General features: G+C 39.5%; 1 protein-coding gene across 5 annotated transcripts in view; it reads left to right on the top strand.

Annotated features, from left to right (window-relative positions):
- The window catches only part of TGFBR3 (transforming growth factor beta receptor 3), a 166,938-nt gene extending 154,256 nt beyond the window's left edge, over positions 1-12,682 (top strand). For 4 of the 5 annotated variants that reach the window (XM_087930157.1, XM_026700314.2, XM_026700316.2 and 1 more), the window contains exons 15-17: positions 2,587-2,625; positions 6,461-6,568; positions 11,043-12,682. In XM_087930157.1, coding sequence (XP_087786283.1) covers positions 2,587-2,625; positions 6,461-6,568; positions 11,043-11,161 — 266 coding nt within the window. In that variant the 3' untranslated portion in view covers positions 11,162-12,682. The remainder of the gene's footprint in view (positions 1-2,586; positions 2,626-6,460; positions 6,569-11,042) is intronic. The other variant, XM_026700317.2, reaches the window with a different exon arrangement.
- Positions 12,683-19,714: the final 7,032 nt, after the last annotated feature.

Raw genomic sequence — 19,714 nt, 5'->3', positions numbered from 1 at the left:
TGTTCAAAGAAAATTTGCAGTTGTTTTGATAACCCCAAATTATTTGCACAAGTAGAACTAAGAAGAGGATTGCACTCCAAAGAAACTCTTGTCTCCCTCAATATATTTGTTAGGTCTCCCCTTTATCCATATGAGAAAAGAAACAATCCTATGTTAATTTGTTTTTTATTTGAAGCTGCCAGAAATCTGAAAAGCTGGGTAAATATATATCTTTTTTGCCTTTTCATAATTGAGTGCAATGAACATTCCTAATAAATGATGTGATATATAAAGGTTCTTTTCATTGTGTAGTTGGAAGCACATTGATAAGCCAGAATAAGCCAGCGTTACCTTACTCATCCTAGATTGGAATTGGTTGTTGTTGTTTTGTTTAAATAAATCCCTGTTGTATTTTCTTTCTCTCCTTCCGCCCACCCTCTGCTTCATAAATGGAAAAATGGTAGAAAGTTACAGAATATAATCTCCCCATACTGTATGTAGTAAAGGATGAATATAAAATATAGTTAAAAAGGGCAATAGGTGATTAAATATGGCAAGCGCCAAAGCCAATCCTTACCGATTGAAGTTGGGCCGTTGTTTTCAAAATCGGGGTTGATAATAAATGGATGGCAAAAACCCAGGAGTCCAGCTAACAATGCATGTTTGCATGAAAATAATCTTTCTTTGGGCCCCGCTAACAACTACAGCAAACATGAGCACTTATACTTATTTTGAAAACCTCAGCCTTGCATACTCCCATTTGGTGACACATTAATTAGAGGGTTCCAATGCTTTCAGATGGAGATCAAAATCTTTCACAAAGGCTGTTTGAAATTCTGGAATGCTTTCTAAGGTGTTTTTTAAAAAAAGATGAAGATCAGAAATCCCTTAACCTCAGTCATATAGAGAGCGCTTCTTGGCATTTAAGCAGTTGATGGTACAGCATGGTGCGCTGCTTTAGGTGTGAAAAGGACAACTGTTTTTGCTTAGCTATTTGAGACTGCAAGGAGTTTTTGCAAATCTTTATTCTTGACACAAATGAATCCATTGAGGACAACCCAGAAAGATTTGGTCTCTGCACACAATGCAATTAAAATGCTTGCTTTTTGTGTGTTTTTCTGGCCTTATCCATAATCTCTCATGAATTTCAAATGCCTCATTGGATCAGCAAGAATGGATGTCATTTGGATTCAATCCTCTAAGGAATCTAGTACCTCAGTAGTTCAAATTGAACCAGATATTTCATAGATCTTTTTTAGACGTTTCTTATTTTAGAAGAGAAAAGAATTTGATAATAAACATGGTGAACTAAGGGCTGATAAGATTTATTGTGTGATGCATACTGGAATGCGTCCTAGAATTTTTCAGACATTCAGCTTCATGGGCAGCAGCATGCAAGTATACACACAGTGTGTCTTTACTGCCATTTACCCTCTTGGTTATGAATCAAGCCCTTGAGGTCAATTGTCATTATGAACTAAGGGCAAATTTGTAAGGCTTAGAAATACTAGCAACTAAATAAGAGTTGCATCTCCAAGACATTAGTTATCACAGATTTTGATGCAAAACAGGCCATTTGTTATGTGCATTGTTACAAACCATTCCTGCTAGATCTGCATTAGAAGCCAAATAAAGAAACTTGGAGGCACCGTAGATACAGAATCAGAACAGAACATTCAGTTCCACAACTTGCTTTTTTCTCCACGTGTTACACACGTGATTTCCATTAATGGAGATCAAGGATAATATAGTTGCATGTTTAAGAGAAAACAAATCCTTCCAGTTTTTTGTTGTTGTTTTTTAATGTTGCAAGGTTGGGCTATGTAGGCAACACCATGGCTATAGTGAAATCAATCCTAGTGAAATTAGAAACATATTTAAAACATTTGACTTGTGTGCTATTGTATGGGTTTCTTTTATTAGTTAGTTTGCATTTTCTGTTACTCTGGCATCATTCATTTGTGGAGAGCAGCATGGGATATGGAAGATTGTACAATAAGCGAATATATAATAATATATCAATATTAATCATTATTTTGGTAAACTGGTGACAGTTTAAATCTAGATAGATGTCACACCTATCTTCTGCAATCAGAGTCAGAATCATGGGCTTCATCTCAGCAGCGACTGAGGGAATTCTGGGTTTTGAAATCTGCATTTCTGAAAGGTCTCTTGACTGGGATAACCTGTTTTAAGCAAACTATTTTGGGAGTAAAATTAGTTTGCCTCTATATTATTTCAATGCCTTGGATTTACGTGTCTCCAACTTACTCTTACTTCTTTGGTCTTTGGGATAACCACTTCTGTTTTACCACAAATGCTTCAAGGATGAAATCTAATTCTTTACAGAAAGAGCCAATACTTGTGATTTGGCAATAACTGGACAGCACCCGGTAACTTTGGTTGCCTGCGTTTTTCAAGATTATTTCACCAAAGACACTCAATGGGATAGAAAGGATTTCCTTTCCTCCTCTTTACATTCTCACTCAGGTTTGATCAGTTTAACTGGATTTCTTACTAGGCTACAGATTCTACTTAAGAATTTCTGTTGGGTATAAATTTTTTTCTTTCTTTCTTTCCTTTTTTTCTTTCTTTTTTTTTTGGCAGATAAATCCTCCCACTTGAATCCTTCTCAAGGATCAGCGTGTAAGTATATATAATCCTCCTTGTTTTTAGGGAACTACATCTAGAAAAATGAATAGAATAGAACAGAAGAGAACCCCACGATTGGAAGATCCCAAAGGTCTTCTAGTCCAACCCCCTGTCCAAGACAGGAATCCTTATACCATCCTGGGCAAATTATTGTCCAATCTTGTCTTGAAAGCCTCCAGTGATGGAACTCCCACAACTCCATGAGGCAAGCTGTTCCACTGATTTATTGTTCTCTTTGTCAGGAAATTCCTCCTTAGTTACAGGTTGGATCTCTCTTTGATGAGTATCCACCCTTTGCTTTTTGTCCTACCTGTAGGTGCTTTGGAAAATAAGTTCACCTCCTCTTCTCTGAGAAAGCCACTCAAGTACTGGAGATAGCCATTAAGTCACCTTTAAGCCCTCTTCACTAGATAGCCATACCTAGTTCCCTTAGTCCCTTAGCCATTCATCATACGATTTAGTGTCTCTTTGTTGCTCTTGTCTTCACTTTGTTGCTCTTCTCTTCACTCTTTCATTCTCAGCTGAACTGAGAATGGTTGTAAACCTTTTTGAATGTATGAATTATGCAGGGTTTTTTTGAGGAGAAAACCCTTGTGGGGAAACTGCCGAAGAGGCATTAGGCCCTCAGGTTCAAATTCCCATTTTACCTTTGAAGAATACATCTGAGTCTCAAGATACTTGCTCTGGAAAAGGGGCTTAAGCCAAGAATTCTCCATCTTGGGCTGTTGAAGTAAATACACATAATATTATCCATAAAATAAACTAAATAATATCTAAATCAGGGATGTCAAACTTGATTTCATTGAGGGCCGCATCATAGTCGTGTTTGACCTCAGTGGGCCAGAATGGGCATGGCAGGGTGGGTGTGGCCACCTCGGCGTCACTCATGTTGGGGGCACCTGTGGTGGCCCAAGCACTCTGCCAGTGAAAATGGGCTCTCGAACTCTATTTTCAGCTGCGACGGCCTCCTGCAACCCTCTGCCAGCAACAATGGAGCTCAGGAGGTCCCCTGTGGCCCTGCTGAGCTCTGTTTTCACTGGCAGAGGCACCGTGGGCTGGTCCTTCACTAACTTAAGCACCATATGAGTCGGTTCCGGCCCCTGGGCCTTGAGTTTGACACCTTTGATCTAAATTAACAAAACTATGATGATTGGCGGATGGGATTCACCAATGGCTAGAACCATGGTCTCCATCTTTGCTTGCTGCTTTGCTATTTATGCTATTTCTTTCAAATCAAATAAGGCTTGCACAGGCCATGTAGAAATTAACTTGTACGACACCCTCATGAATTAAAAACAAAACAAAGTACAGGGAGTCCTCGGCTTGCAACCATTTATTTAGTGACCATTTGAATGGCACTGAAAAAAGTGACTTACAATTGGTCCTTGCGCTGGTCACAGCTTCCTCACAGACACATGATCAAAATTTGGGCCTTGGCAACTGGCAAGCATTTATACGGTAGCTAGCATCCCTTGTGGTGTTATCATAATTTGTGATCTCCAGCTGGTTTCTGACAAGTGAAGTCAATTTTTTTTGGGGGAAATCTGCATTTGCTTAACAACTGCACAATTCACTTAACAACTGCACAATTCACTTAACAACCTCACAATTCACTTAACCACGGTGCTTTGCTTAACAACCATGGCAAAAAAATTAAAAGGGGATAAAATCAGTTCCACTCACTCAACAACAAGCCTAGCTTAGCAATGGAAAGTCTGCTCCCTATTGTTGTTGTAAGTCAAGGACTACATGTCGGGGTGGGATTCTACCAGTTTGCACCAATTTTCTAGAACTAGTTGTTAACATTCTAAGCAGTTCGGAGAACCAGTTGTTAGAAGAAATTACTGGCCTAATCCTGTAAGGAAGGCAGAAAGGAAACTTTCTGGTGTTGCTTATAGAAACTGCCTCTCCGTTAACCCTTATTACATTCTTGGCAGGACTAGCCTTCCTGTCTCTGGAACTTCTCTGGAGATTTTATTTTCCTCCTTTTCTGGTACTTTGCTTGTGTGGAGTGACCATTCAAAGTTACAATGGCACCGTAAAAAGTGACTTATGACCATTTTTCACACTTACGATTGTTGCAGCATCCCCACAGTCATGAGAGGCCAAGCGAGGAGATGTGTGCCTCTATGTGAGTGATGTTGAGTTGGCCACGCCCAGCCAGTCACTTGACCACCAAGCCATGCCCACCAACTAAGCCATGCCCACAGAACCGGTTGTTAAAAAACTTGAATCTCACCCCTGCTACCTAGGTACATAATATTGTGGTGTTGGCATCCCTGTGAACAGTCGGCTGATGGGGAGAGATGGCCGGCACTCCATCTTAGGCTGGCCTTCCAGTGAAATTAGCAGCAAATGAAAGGGCTCCAATAACCCGGAGACCCTAGAAATATGACGCTTTAAGCCAAACCTCAATAAAAATGAACAAGGCTCCACCCCGTAGCTCTCTTCGCATAAAAGGAGTGAAAGTTGCGAATGGCTGGAAGTGGCTGCGACTGCTCAGCAGACGTTCAAAGCCCTGCTTTCAGGAACCAGATGTACACTCACACGAATTATCCTGCCTCTCCCAATACGGGCTCCATGTTACAGCCTGGAACCGATTTCCGTCATTAAAACTGCTGCCAAAATGTGAAAAACAATTGTTTCTATTTATGTATTTGCTGACTTTCAAGCTGGCACTCCTGCTTGGTTGACAGCCTTTCCGCTCCCCGCTTAATATGCTGCTGAAGACAGTTGGGGAGACGGGACGGAATTGGCAGAGGCCTTGTTTCATTATTTGAATTGTGTTTTATCCTGCCTTACCTCAGAGGCGCAAGCGTGAGGGGTCCATGGATTCAAAAACAGAGGAGGCTAAAATTAGAGAAGTAAGTTATTTTTGGTCTTTTCAACTTAAAAACAAGCAGAAAGCGGCAGGAAACCTACCAGGCCGAAGCTGCACATGGGAGAGTCACATTTTAAAATTGCATCCTGCTTCTCTGCTTTGTTCTTGTGAAATAACGGGCCGCGCTATCCGAAGACCTACTAAATAGTTTATTTGGACTTTTCCTTTGGGTGGACGTTGTGATCCCAAATCTACACACCCAGCTTTTTTCACACCCAGCTTTCCCCTGTTGTGTTGGCAGAATCAGCATGAAGCTTGAACATCCTCAGGGAGTCCTCGACATCACAATTGAGCTCAACATTTCTATTGATAAGCGAGAGAGATGTTAAGTGGGTTTTTTTTTACCCCATTTTGCAACCTTTCGTGGCACAGCTGTTAAGTGAATCGCTGCAGTTGTAAAGTTAGTAACACGGTTGTTAAATGAACCTGACTTGCCCGATTGACTTTGCTTGTCTCAAAAGGTGTTCCTGGGACACGTCAACTGTCTCATAAATGTGAGTCAGTTGACAAGCGTCCCGAATTTTGATCACGTGACTGTGGGGATGCTGCAACGGTCATAAGTGTGAAAAACGATCATAATTCCCTTTTTTTCAATGCTGTCGTAACTTTAAACAGTCACTAAATGAATGGTTGTAATTCAAGGACTACCTATACTGACATGGGCCAGAAGCAGAGGGGAGGGGGAGGCAGAACAAGCTACTTGAGGCAAAAAGAGCTTGAGGTGAATTTATATTTGGTTAGCCCAAAAGGTGCCAAGTCCTGATTACAAAATGCAGTTTAGGGGAGGAAAAAGGCCGTCCCTTTTGTTTTTTTGTTTTTTTTCTGAATGCAAGTAAAATGTCTTCGATTCTGCATTGCAAATGTGTTGATTTCTCTCCCCCCCTCTCTCCCTCCCTCCCTCCCTCTCCCTCCCCCTGCCCCCCCCTCTCTCATCTTTGAATTTCACAGCTGTTGTGTATGGCCTGGACACGTTGACAGTTGTGGGAATTGCCTTTGCAGCTTTTGTGATAGGCGCCCTGCTGACAGGAGCTTTATGGTTCATCTACTCCCGCACAGGTGAGTCGGATGTTTTTCTCCCAATTGCACCATGTATCTGTAACACTGACCATTTTCACTGGCCATTGATTTGCTTTTGAAAAATAAAAGCCCCTTAAAGATCATTATAGATGCCTATCCTGATCAATCGTTTGTTATTAAAAGGATTTCTTTGTAAACCATAAGAATTTCAAGTGGGGAGAATATTTATAGCCACATTAAATGACCATAGCAGTGGGTTTTTTTTCAAACTTGGCCATTTTAAGATGTATGAATTGCAGCTAATACATTGAAAGGATAGAGAAAAATGTAGCTATCATAAGTAGGGGTGGAATTTTGTCTCTTGCATCTGAGTGGAAAATGAAAATCCATTTGAATATGTCAGTTGGCATTCATATCAACTTGTCTTAGTAGAGACTGAGGCAACCATTTTATAGCCAAATATGGTTCACTGAATTTCCTGAGACTTTCTTTCAAAGAATCATAGGTAGCTTCTTCGTTGCATTGCGAAGAATATAATGATAGATCCTTGTTGTGGTTGTGTATAAGTTGGTAGAGAAAACCCAAGTAAGTAAACAAACGTTATCATTGGGGTTTTAATTTGATGTGTGTAATTAACCCTTCTTGTCTAATCATTTTCCAGTGCAGTTTTTGTGCTTTCCCACAATGTTCACATTAGGGCTCTGCAGAGATCTGCTTCAAAGACTATTTTTTTAATGGTCTCTTCCTGAACTCTTGTGGCTATCTTTTGCAGCTGAAATGAGATCTTAGGAAGAGATACTTTGCTTTAAGGTATTTAGCACAGATGCAACATGCATGCCCAAACATGCTCCAAATCACATTTTGTCTTTTGTATCTCGATTGCTGCATTACCTTAATCCACTTTATTTCTTGGTTAGAAATTGGGGGTGCTCTATTTGGGGGGAGGGGATGGAGAAATTGCTTGTCCTCTGTGGAAGAAATTATTAGCAAGGAAAGTCTATATTTCCTAAAATCATAAAGCAGAAGAGCTTAGGTACAACATCTACAAGCACTTCAGTTAAGAAATTCGTTCTGCTGTGCTTGCATTACAATAATAGAAGGTCCATTTAAAACTGAACATCTGCCATAGATTAACAAGAGAACCCATCACCTTACTTTCTTGTTTAAATGCCTCATTTATTTCTAAAGTATACGATTTGGCCTTGATACATTGGAATCCTGTTTCCTATCATTTATGAATCAGAGTTAGTTTGGAAAAGGCAGTGTCCAGTTTTGAGCACAGATCTTGACTCCTACTTAATTCTACCTTATACAAGTAATGACTAAGCCAGAAAATTGCAAGTTCAAATTCAAATCAGAAACTACAACTAGTGGTTTCCAAACAAATCGGGATATGGAAAACAATTTTAAACTACAGTATAATAACACGTCCTGTCTTACCTGAAGTTATTAAGCACGGTTTCCTGAATCAGACATGATGGAAAATTCTGATTAATTGTGGCTTGTTAACCTGGGGTTTGTGTGTTTAAGTGAGAAGCAAATAGAAGGGAATGGGGCTGTATGTGTATTTGAACCTTATATATCTGGTTTACTGAGGCAATATTTGATCATTTGAATGTGTTTATGGCCTATCCTGCTGCAACTTTATACTAGGAAGAGATTAGATAACTTGGCATAATTCCCTAAGTCCTCTTTGCCTGCTTGGTGAGGGGAAACAGCATATAAGCCTTGTTTGAGCAATTTATTCAGTGGTGACTTTAGTACACCGGCTGAACTTTTTACTAGTTTTCCCGTTCCTAGTTTGAGTACAAGTGGCTCTTTCAGATCTCAAAGTTTTGCTCATGTCCAAGGAGCTCTCAACAAATAGGTACAGAAAAACATGTTCCTTTGCAGATTCCCCTCTTCCCAGCCCCTTCCTTGTACGTGACGAGTCCATCCAGCGAATGCAAAGGGGCCAAGAACAGTCTTACTATTTATTAATCTGAACTCAGAGCAAGCCCGTTTTCTAAACGTATGTAACTTTCACCTCTGAAGATCTCTTGCTATCAAATAACAAGATTATGCAACCTGCTCTTCCCCTCCCCACGTCCCCAAATAATTTGGTGGGAAACTTAGAAGACACCCTTTAATAAGTTCAGACTGCAGAAAAGAGAGAATACAACACATTACGTTTTGCATATGTGAACTTCGTGTACTGAGGGTAGAAAAAGCAAACAGAGTGGCTTGAAAGGGAGCCATATTGGCAGGCTTCTTCGGTGTGAATAATAAAGAACATGCTGTTGCACTCAGATGCATATGACTATAAGCGGCTTAAAGATTGTTTATGGCCTAATAGCTGGGATAGTGACATTTACAAAAACATCCACTTTCAATAGCGTTCAGACAAATGGTGGTAAGGAACCTTTTCAGAAACAAATCTACCTTTCCAACTGGCTTAAAGTGGTACATTTTGTCCTCAGAAATTTGCTGCAGGGCCCCTTCCTCCTAAGAATAGTTGCTTGCAAAAATCCTCGTGAGTAAGGTTCATTGTTTGTCACAACTCATAAACTGTCATTGAGCTAAGTCCCCGACGTACAACCACAATTGAACCCAACCTTGCTGCGGCTAAGTGAAACATTTGTTAAGTGAACTTAGCCCCATTTTATAACTTTCCTTGCCGCAGCAGAATCACTGCAGTCATTAAATTTGTAACACGGCCGTTAAGCGAATTAGGCTTCTCCACTGACTCTGCAAAAGCTGATCACATGACCCCAGTACACGGCAACCATCATAAATATGAGTCAGTGGCCAAGCCTCTGAATTTTGATCACATGACCATGGGGATGCTGCAATGGTCATAAGTGTGAATAACGGTTGTAAGTTACCTTTTTTTCAGTGCTGTTGTAACTTTGAACAGTCACTAAATAAGCTGTTGTAAATGGAGGACCACCTGTATTTCATTCTGCTTCGTTGATATTTCTGAAGACTCCCAAATTCCCAATGGCCAGCTGTACAATGGAATCAGGAAGGGATGAGATTTGGGCTGTCACTCAACTGCAGCACCTATTTATACTCAATTTCCCATGCAGTAGTGACTAATCAAACTTCTCTTTAGCCTGTATTTTATATATTTTAAGAGCGATAGGTGAGTGATTGGAAAATTTACAGGCTGTTCAACAGAAAAATCAAGGATTTATTTTCTACAAAAGTGGGGAGATGCTGGACGAAAGATTGAAATTCCAGCACAGATCTGTGCCATGGAGACAAGGGGGCATATAACCCCATAGTTGAAAGGGGAAAAAATGCATCTGTTGCAAGTTTTCTAGCAAGAGGAAACGGGGGAGGGGAAAAAACACGAGATGGCATTTTTTTGGCTTCCAGATATTGACAGCTGTGTGTGCCGTTTTCCCCAAAGAGGAAAAGATATTCACGGACACAGAGTTGGAGCAAAACGTGTACAGATTGCAGCTGATAAGCCAAGGCTGGTGCGCGACGCTGTGCAATAGAGTGGTTTGTAGCCTGGGTGACAACATTGTTGTAATAGGACCCAGCAGAAGGAGATGCAGCCAGTTCTACATTTTGCAGATCATTTTCCTGGCAGAAAGATTGAGGGGCCCTATTAAGGGAATGAAAGCAGCGGACTTGAATATATAGAAATCATGCTTTTTTTCTCTCTCTCTCCTAGAGGTTCTCAGGTTTTATTTTGGTTTTAGCTAAGAAAGCTTTACCCAAAAAATCTCTCCCCCCCAAAAAAAAAGGATTTTTCTCACTTAGAGATAGCTTTTACAGTGTGAGGAAAGGCTTTGTGCGCCTAAAGTTATGGGACCAAAGAAAGAATACCTAAAGTAACCTCACAAATGGGACACTTGAACTAAACCCAGGACGCAGTCCAAAGTTTATTTTGGTTACGCTGACAAGAAAAGTGGGGGGGAGGAATCAACCTTGGTTCTAGTTCCTGCTGCCAAAAAAAAAGCATGAGCCCCCAAATATTTCCCCAAATAATAAGTGAGAGAGTTTATTCATGCATTTTCTCTTTAGACGGTGTAGGAAGGAAGAAGCGGAAGGTTGGACTTGGACCCAGGACGTAAGGATTTGAATGCTTTCTAGATTGCACATCCCACTGTGTACCTTACATTCATTATAGAGTCCCTGGGGAAATAAATATGGGGAAATTTGGTCTATCGATGTTTACAGCTTGGAACAAGGACAAAGATAACTTGATAAATTATAGAGTATTGAAGACCCTTTCCTTCCCTTCTCTTAACTTTCTTTTTCTTAACTTCCCTTCCTTTCCCTTCCTTTAACTTCCCTTTTCTTAACTTTTCTTCCTTTCCCTTCCTTCCCCTTCCCTTCCCTTCTCTTTTAACTTTCTTTTTCTTAACTTCCCTTCCTTCGCCTTCCCTTAACTTCCCTTCCTTCGCCTTCCCTGAAGTTCCCTCCGCGCCCCTTCCCTTTCAGGGCTGGCCAGGAGAGTGTGAGGACAGTAGACGTAACTCTGAGCTTGTTTTTTTGTTTATTTCTTCCTCTCCTCCAGGCGAACCAGAAGGAAGGCAGCAGGTTCCTACATCGTCCCCGCCCTCTGAAAACAGCAGTGCAGGCCACAGTATCGGCAGCACACAAAGCACCCCCTGTTCCAGCAGCAGCAGGGCCTAACACAGGAGGCGGGATGGAAATGCATGTAGCAACTTCAGAGACCAGAGGTTCAGAAACAGCTGTTTGTTGCCTTTCGGTCTATTGGTTTGGATTCTTTGGCAAAAATAAGAAGGCATTTCCTTCTCTGTTTTTTTTTTTTTTCCGGCTTTTCTCTGGAGAAACACGGTCCTTGAATCTCCCGCCGCATGCTAAGGCTACACGTGACGGAGCTACTCTCTTTGTGCAGCTGTGGACTGGCTACAAAGGTCCAGGCATTCTCAATGTGAAACACAACTTCCCCCACCCCCACCCCTCTGTAAATGCTGCTTTGTCTCCAGAGGATCCCAGAGCCGAGTTTTGCAAATGTGCAGGAGACACCAGGTGTCGGCAAAGGGATTTCAGTCTCATAAGCTGGGGAAGAGGGTTTGGTATTTTTCTTCTAGTACTTCTTAACCTCCCTCACTCCCCCACCCACTGGGCACAAAGGCAGGGTGGTTTCAAAGGCCACAGACCTCCGATAGGCATCGCAGGTCACCATCGCTGTGTCACTGTGTCATTGTCGAGCTTGACTTTGGAAAGCCTTTTGCCCCTGGTTGTGCTATTCTCCATTTAAGGGATGTGTATCCACTGAAGCTTTTGAAATGAAAGCAGCGTACAGGGGCTAAAAATACATGTTGGTTAGATATTTGTAATTACTATCCTTCCTTCTCATATATCCAAAAGCTTGCTTGAATACTTAGGGTAGCTGTAAGGGTTGCTGCATTTTTGCTGCCTTGGTGGGAACTATCTTCCTCTCCCCCAGATGGAGCAACTTAGTCTCACACTTGTAATCTAAGATTTCTCTACAAGGCACTCTTTGTATCCTGCGTGCTTTTCACCTGCTCTTTGGCTTGTGGCGATCTGCATTAAGCCATCCTATGGTCCTGTCTCGCAGCCTTGCTTCATGAAAGGCAGGAGGCCACGGACTGGTACCGGTCCGTGGCCTGTTAGGAACTGGGCCACACAGCTGGAGGTGAGCAAGGGAAGCTTCATCTGTACTTGCAACCTCTGCCCAGTATTAGCACCAGGGCCTCTACTCCACCTCAGATCATCCGGCATAAGATTCTCATAGGTGCGCAAACCCTTCTCTAAACTGCACATGCGTGGGATCTAGGTTGCGTGCTCCTCCCCCCACCCCGGTCCGTGGAGAGATTGTGCTCCACGAAACCGGTCGCTGGGGCCAAAAAGTTTGGAGACTGCTGAGGTGAGATGAGCTTGCAGATATAGCCACCTGCCTACTCACTGATGTGTTAGACGTGGCTTCGTAGATGCATTTCCACTGAGTGAATCTGCAGAATTGTCTACGGCTTTTGTGTTGAATGGGGAAATCTTATTTTTTCTGTAAAGGCCACGCCCACCAATGCATCCATAAAGTTATATTCTGGAAGAGGGTGAGTAGGTTGTACTATGATTGCACTTGGAAGTTCAGGATGAGGTTATTTCATTGGCCAATTTTGAACTTAGGAATGCCTGAATATACTTCACCAAAGGAAGGAAGACTACAAAAAGTAAAATGATTTCCTGATACATTTTTTTAGATATTTTTACATTATTTTCAGAGCCGTCTATTGTAAGACATTCATTTTGATTGGATTTGTGGCCTCAAAGCATCTGGAGATGTTTGTAGAATACATGTGGCCATGCTTAACACGACTCCTTAAGCATATATTGCTGACTTCTAAAAGTATAAACTAATATTCAAATTCAATTCTGTGTCCCATGAGAATGTTCTGCATTAAAAGTAGCTAGCTTTTTTCCCTTTAGGTTATTGGAAAACACTTAAGGTCAAATATTGTGGATCCAGTTTTCTATCATGTTACTTTTTTTCCATTTGTTTAGTGCTCAGTGGAGACAACTATTGAATCATGCTATTTGTGACTTATAGCAACGATAACAAGATGTCTCCCATAAAAGCTTTCTTATTTTTTTGATTCCGACTCATCTCAGTTTCACAATTGGAAATGCATCAAAGTAACACTTGAAATGGCATGAAATTGTAAAAATATTATGTTATCATTTTGAGAACTGAAAGCAAAATCAGCACAGTTATTTTGATAACTTCAGACATTAGGGTTTTTTTTTCATATTTTTGTAGCTGAATTTTTATTAGACCAATTTACTGGTCAGTTGCAAGGGAATCAGAAATTGTGCCCATATAAATTCAGTTTGCAGAGTCATATTGGTTGATAATTTGGAACCATGCCACTTAAAGATTATTTTAACTGAGGTGTTTAAATATGTGTTGAACAGAAAAGTCCTGTAAATACCTCCCCCTTCAACACAAACTGTTAGATTAGTGATTGCAAACCTTTTTGGTTCATTATTATCATTATTATTACCGCTCCACCACCAAAAGCTTTAAACGTGTAAAAATATTGTGCGGTTGTGGTAATCCCATCTGAAATTTTATGAGATTTTGGATGAGGAAACAAAAATCCTGTTGAGATTAGCAGATTTCCTGAGATTTTGGCCATTCCAAAAAATAGGTATTCCTTGCTTAACAAGCCGCCCTTGGGATTCCTTTGCTAAATGCCACAGTCATTAAGCAAGACATCATGTGTCCACAACTTATGATTTTCCTTCTCTACTTAACTGTTGCAAGGCAGTTGTGAAACATACCAATGGCAAACCTGTGTCTGCAGGACACTGCAACAGTTGTAAATGCACATTGGTTGCAAAATACCTGAATGGTGATCATGTTGTAACTATAAGGATTGGTCACAAATCAATTTTTTAACACTGTTGTAACTTTGAATGGTTGTTAAATGAGGCCCTCAGTAAGTGAGGACTACCTGCTTTCAATCTTAGCTTCTTGTTTGTTTCGTGTCCTCGCTGTAGACTTGTAGGAGCTATATAGATTAGTAATGATCTCTATGTTGGAAAGGATTCCTTAGCTAATTTGAGTGAAACTGTGCACTAGGATTTCAGAGGAGGTCAAGAATGGCTAAATGCACAATGCCTGCCTGTGTTTTGCTCATAGTAGAGTCCAAAGAAAGCTGGGGTTTATGCCCCCACCTTTCCACTCCATTAAAATTACTTCTGGGGCACAAAAGAATTGCCAGCTGACTCCCCAAAATCCAATTACAGCAGTCAGTTCTGATCCCATTTTTTAAATAGTAGCTCAAGAAACAGATTAAAGAGATGTATCAGGCTCAGAGAGCACCAAGGACCCCACAGTCCAACTCTGAGCTACAAATATTCTCTTCCATCAGAAGTAGGTATAGCTTTTCACCCCTCTAGTAGAATGTTCTCACCTGCTGATGGGCAACATTTTCAATTGTCAATTTTATTAATGTCCAACTCCAGGAGCATATTCCAAAGGTGGTACCCAGGAGAGGACCACTGTTTTGGTTGCATTTCATGCAACCTTGTAACCTTGCAACCTAGGTAAGCTACAAATAGTGGTACAAAATGGAGAACCCATTTTGTTTTTAAAAAATACTCAAGACTACTACTCATAATTGAAATCCAAGATGCAATTTTTTACCCGAAGGCAAATTAAAATGAATAAAGTTCTGATGCAGAAATAATTAAATGTGAGGATTTGGGCAGATTTGGAATGTATTTAAAAGAAATTAAACAAAACAATTACTTCCACGCCTAAGTGTTTGCAGGACTGGATTGGTAGGAGGGGTCCAGATAGTCAGGATGCTACCTGTGTATTTAAAAAGAATGCGCTTTGCCTAACCTTCAGCTGAATGTATTATGCAATCATATTCTATGTATGAAAACTTTTAAAATGTCTTCAGAGAAGACTAGAGTCTTTAAATCAATCATAGCTCTATTATATTAAATGTGAGCATAAAATATAAGTATATATTAAAAATACATATATTTAAATCTAAATGGCTTTATACAAGGTGGTTAAGTTTGGTTACTGTGAATTGTGTGGCTTTGTCTAAGAGTTATATCCCCTGTTTTGATTCTTTAGATTAAAAAAAGTAGAGAAGTATAGAATTATTATAAATTTGATTCCTGGAGTAAAATGTTAAAACATTTTGTGTAAATTGCTTAAATGTTTTTTTTTTAGAAAGATGATGCATTATGAATATTTCTATTGAAAACTACTCTAAAAAGAAGCTTTATATTTCCTGACATAAAAAATTAATTCCACTTTAACAACTAGAGAAGTTACATTATCCTGGACCTATATAAAAGATTAAAATAGAATTAATAGAGCAACCTCGCTGCACTTAAACATTACTGCAGAAAGCTCAGTTTTATTATATATTGATTTTATTATTTTCCCTTTGTTAACAATAGAAAATTCTTAATATTGTTGATTGGACAGTGAAACTCCTTTCTCAATCCTTCAGATGTGTTTGAATGTTTCCTAGAATGTTCAGTCAGCCTGGATGTGTTGACTGGGAACTCTGGGAGTTGTAGTTCCACCTGGAGAGAATCAGTTAATAGTAGACTATTTAATCCAGCAAATTTTTGTATATTTCAATTGAATTATAGAAGTTTTGATATTAGTAATATTGAAGAAGGGAGTAACTACTGTTATAAACCAGAAACCAAATAAGAAAGAATATTTTTAATCGATACCTGTGCCACAAGCAAGTGACTTTTTCACAGTCATTGAAGTATGTATTTTCCCCTACAGATAAAAGCTTTGCATTATGATGATGCCATTCATTGTTTACTAAAGGTTTTTTTTTTAGGATGGTAGTTCTTGTATTCTATTTAATGTTGCATAGCAGAGCTTCTTGTGAATATATTGTGCCACACTAACACATTTTAAAACTTGGTTTTAAAGATATATGGTATGGGATTTTGCAGGGATTTTGTCAGAACATTTGTGGATAATCAGCTATAACCCTTGTAATACCTGTTGGCAGACACCAAATTTATTATTTTTTAACAAGCCTTCTTCAATGATTTCAACTTTTTGAATTTGATTAGTGTGTATACCAATATGTCAGGATCATGGCTAGGGTGAGCCCACAATACAGAGTATATATGTGGTTGTTTTTTAAAATAAATACAATATTTGATTTTTTCAAAAAAAAAGAGTTATTATAATCCAGCCCAGCCTTATATTAATTCAAAATTTGTCAACTAGCTTGAAAATATTACCCTTATTCACAATTTGGCAAAATTCTTCTGATGTCTCCAATAAAAGTATCAAAAAGTACCCCACGTGACCTCTGCCCTTATACATAGCTTTAAAAAAGAACAAAAATCCCTTAAATATCATACTTTCTTTATTGCGGGCTTTCTCATCCAGATTTACTTATAAATATTTGCTTGCCTTATCATCCAATCATATATTTTTTTATAAAGCTTGCCAATAGTGGAACTACTAAAATAACATAAGGTGAAAAAAGACTGTGCGGTGTAAACTTTATTTTGGCAATGTATAAACTTCACTCTTGTTTTGTTTGTTATGTTGATAATACCTGTCTAATCAAAGCTTTCCCCCTGTTCAAATATTTTCATGTTGGGCAGCTGTTAAGTTGACTGTCAGCATGCCATGCATTGTGTAGAACTGGCACTACGTTCTGCAGATTTTTTTTTTTTTAAAGAAAGAAGGTTGTATGTTCTACCTTATCCGCCCTTAATAGTCTCTGTCTGTATGCGTGTGTCCTTGTCTTTTCTATGATGTAGATCTACCTCAGGCTTCAAAAGAAAACTCTTGCTGATTGTAAGTGCAATTCAGCGGGCCCCGCTGCTGCTGAATGCCCCCTCCCATTTCAAAGGGGCCTTGGGGGGGGGGATTTCCTGGCCTGCCAAGCTCATTAGAATAAACGGACGATAAACAGCGGTGGCCTATGCTGGTTTGCACCCCGTGTGAGTAGAGTATTTTTAATGAGGCAGTTGTTCTGTTTTGTTTGCCCAACCTGGGGTGTTCATGAAGCGACTGATTCACGGTTTGGAGCCCCACCATTTCCAAACGCAAATACTTTAACCTTTAAAAGAAAAAAAGCAAAGGAAAAAAAATGGGTTTGTTTGTGTTTTTAAGCCAGCGAGTCTGGAAAATATGCCTTTTAAATCCCTGTGGCCAGTTTGAACCCCCTTTTTTGTGTATGTGCCTGGTTCATTCCCCACTCCAGGAAAAACAAAACAAAACAAAAACACTCCTTTGTGCATTTGATAAGTTGTACAGTTTTGATAAAAAAAAAAAGCCTTGTAATGTTGTTACCTTGTGTTCTCTGTGCTTAATAAAAATATCTCAGTTATTAATAAAACTTCGTGTTTCTTTTATTAAGTACTCTTACATCTCGTACAAGAGGATTTTCAAAGCACACAATTTCTTCAAACCTAACAGGGACTTGAAATATTACATAAAAGAACGAATAGTCTGAGAACCACATCAGCTGTGGGAAGTAATCCAGAAAAGAACTTCCCCGAAGGACTAGTTGTAACTTTATTGTAAGGTTACCATTAATAGAATCATACAAGTCTGAAAGTACATCTCTCTCCATCAACCATTCTAGGGAGGGTCCCATGTGAGATGTTTGCCACCCCACTTTCTTTCTCTGACAGTTGTCTAATCTGTGGTTCCTCATCCTGTATCCCAAGATCACCCCGACATCATTAAATCACACTTCTTAGGAGAAGTTAAAACTAGGGAAGGGCACAATTTCCCATAACGTTGAGCACTTCCTCCGGTGTATCTCTCTTCATTAGTATCTCCTTGACTTCTTCCACTGCTTAAAACAGCTCCAAGTTTTCACCTGCTTGAAAGCATCTCTCTAATACCCCTGACAGTGTCCCTCTATTCTTAACCACCATGTTTGGATTTAATCAGGATACTGGTATTTCTATGGTTATAGATATGGCTATAATACACTAACTTTGAAGTAAGTCCTTGCCAATGATTTCAAATGTCAGATGAAAGATATTCTCCACGTGTTGTCCCCAAAATACCTCAAATATGAATTTTCCAACCTTCCCGAACTGCAGACAAAGGAGAATCTCATTACAAGGCAGCATCCAACTGAAAGGCAAATACAACGAAATGCAACTTGTTTTTAAGAAACAATGGTTTATAACTGTCCAGTTGGACAGTGGAGTTGTGACCTCTTTTAAAATGAAATATACAAAAAAAAAAAACCTTCGAATATTGCTCAGAAAACCAAACACATTGTGTGTGTTCTTGCCAGACGCTTGTGGATAAATTAGCATTTTGATAATCGAAATGATTACTGAATGTCAGCTGCAAGAAGAATATAGACCAGAGCCTTTCTCTACTCTAAACAAAGTTTAAATATATAGCACTGAGGGTTAGAGGAAGGCACCATATGAGGCCATATTCTTCCAGTAAAGGTCTATAATAAGTCATCTTGTAATTGCAAGGCCGAAATTTATGAGAGCTGAAGTCTGCTTGCCGCCTTTGTTTTTGTTCTTTATTCCCAGTGTCAACTTTAGACCAGACCTTCTGCACTTAAATGCATTTACATGGATTGGATTGCTCAGGCACATATAAAAGTCAAATGACATCACCCATCTCCTAAAAGGACCAGAGCTCAAATTACTGGTTCATGAATTGTCTTATTTATTGGAAGCCATAAGGGAACCTGCACGTGGCAGGGTTTATGGTGAAGCAATATTTGTGGGCCTTTTGCTACACTTCACCTTACATATATTTGTTCATTGGATGTGTTTATTTGGGAGGTCATTGCCAGAAATGAAGGTTGGGAAAACCCAGAAGCTGTCCTTTTATTATTTAAAAAATAAAGTTAATGCGACCATTTATACTGAGCTTTGAAGAAAAACTTCAGTTCAGCTTGATTTTAAAATTATCCTGTGAATGACACGATCATTGAATAACTCCTTTGTGATACTGAACTTTTGACAATGTTGTGGAAGCCAACATAAAGTTCTTTCCCACTAAAAGGACAACTATTTTGGAAAGAGAAGGAGAAAAGTGAAAGCTGTTCCTTAATCTTCTAGCTTAGTTTCAGCTCTTTAGTTTCAATCTGAACAAGAACTGATCTACTTGATTATCCAGCTTTCCAGCATGGAGTGCTTACAAGAGGTCCACCGGAACTGTTGTTGTTCAGCAACATTACAAACAGTTACAAAACAGTGATAAATTCTTACTGTGAAACAAGTCCAAAACCACCAAGTATAACGTTCTGGATTTGCATGCGGTGCAAAGCCAGCCCTTGAGCTTTATTCATAATTGAATGCATTTTTTAGAATGAATAAAATTAACTCCGTAATTAAGTAAGAGGCACACAGGCAGTCTCTGAGGTCTTTTACAACTAAGCCAAAGGCCACAGCTCCACCTAGGTGCTCCAAAATGTCTGTTTCTAAGCTAGCAACTTGGGAGTCATTGCTGGGTCTCTGATGGTTTAGGAACAGCCAGCATACAAATATTTATGCTTATTTATGTATAAAATGTATACCTTTGGCTCTATATCATTTGGAATGCACATAATAAAACAGGAATATTTTAAAAACAAACAAGATATAAATATCATAAATGCCATCTTACATCTCTGTGTTAAAATCAATTCTCACGGCCATTCAAAGCAGCCAGGTCTTTACCGCTTTGCAGAAAACTATAAGTGAGGAACTATTTTT

This window comes from Pseudonaja textilis, chromosome 3, assembly GCF_049901715.1.
Source record: "Pseudonaja textilis isolate UNSWEBS1 chromosome 3, rPseTex1.2, whole genome shotgun sequence".
NCBI lineage: Eukaryota > Metazoa > Chordata > Lepidosauria > Squamata > Elapidae > Pseudonaja > Pseudonaja textilis.
Note: the sequence above shows the minus strand (reverse complement) of the source record. Positions and strands in the feature narration are given on the sequence as shown.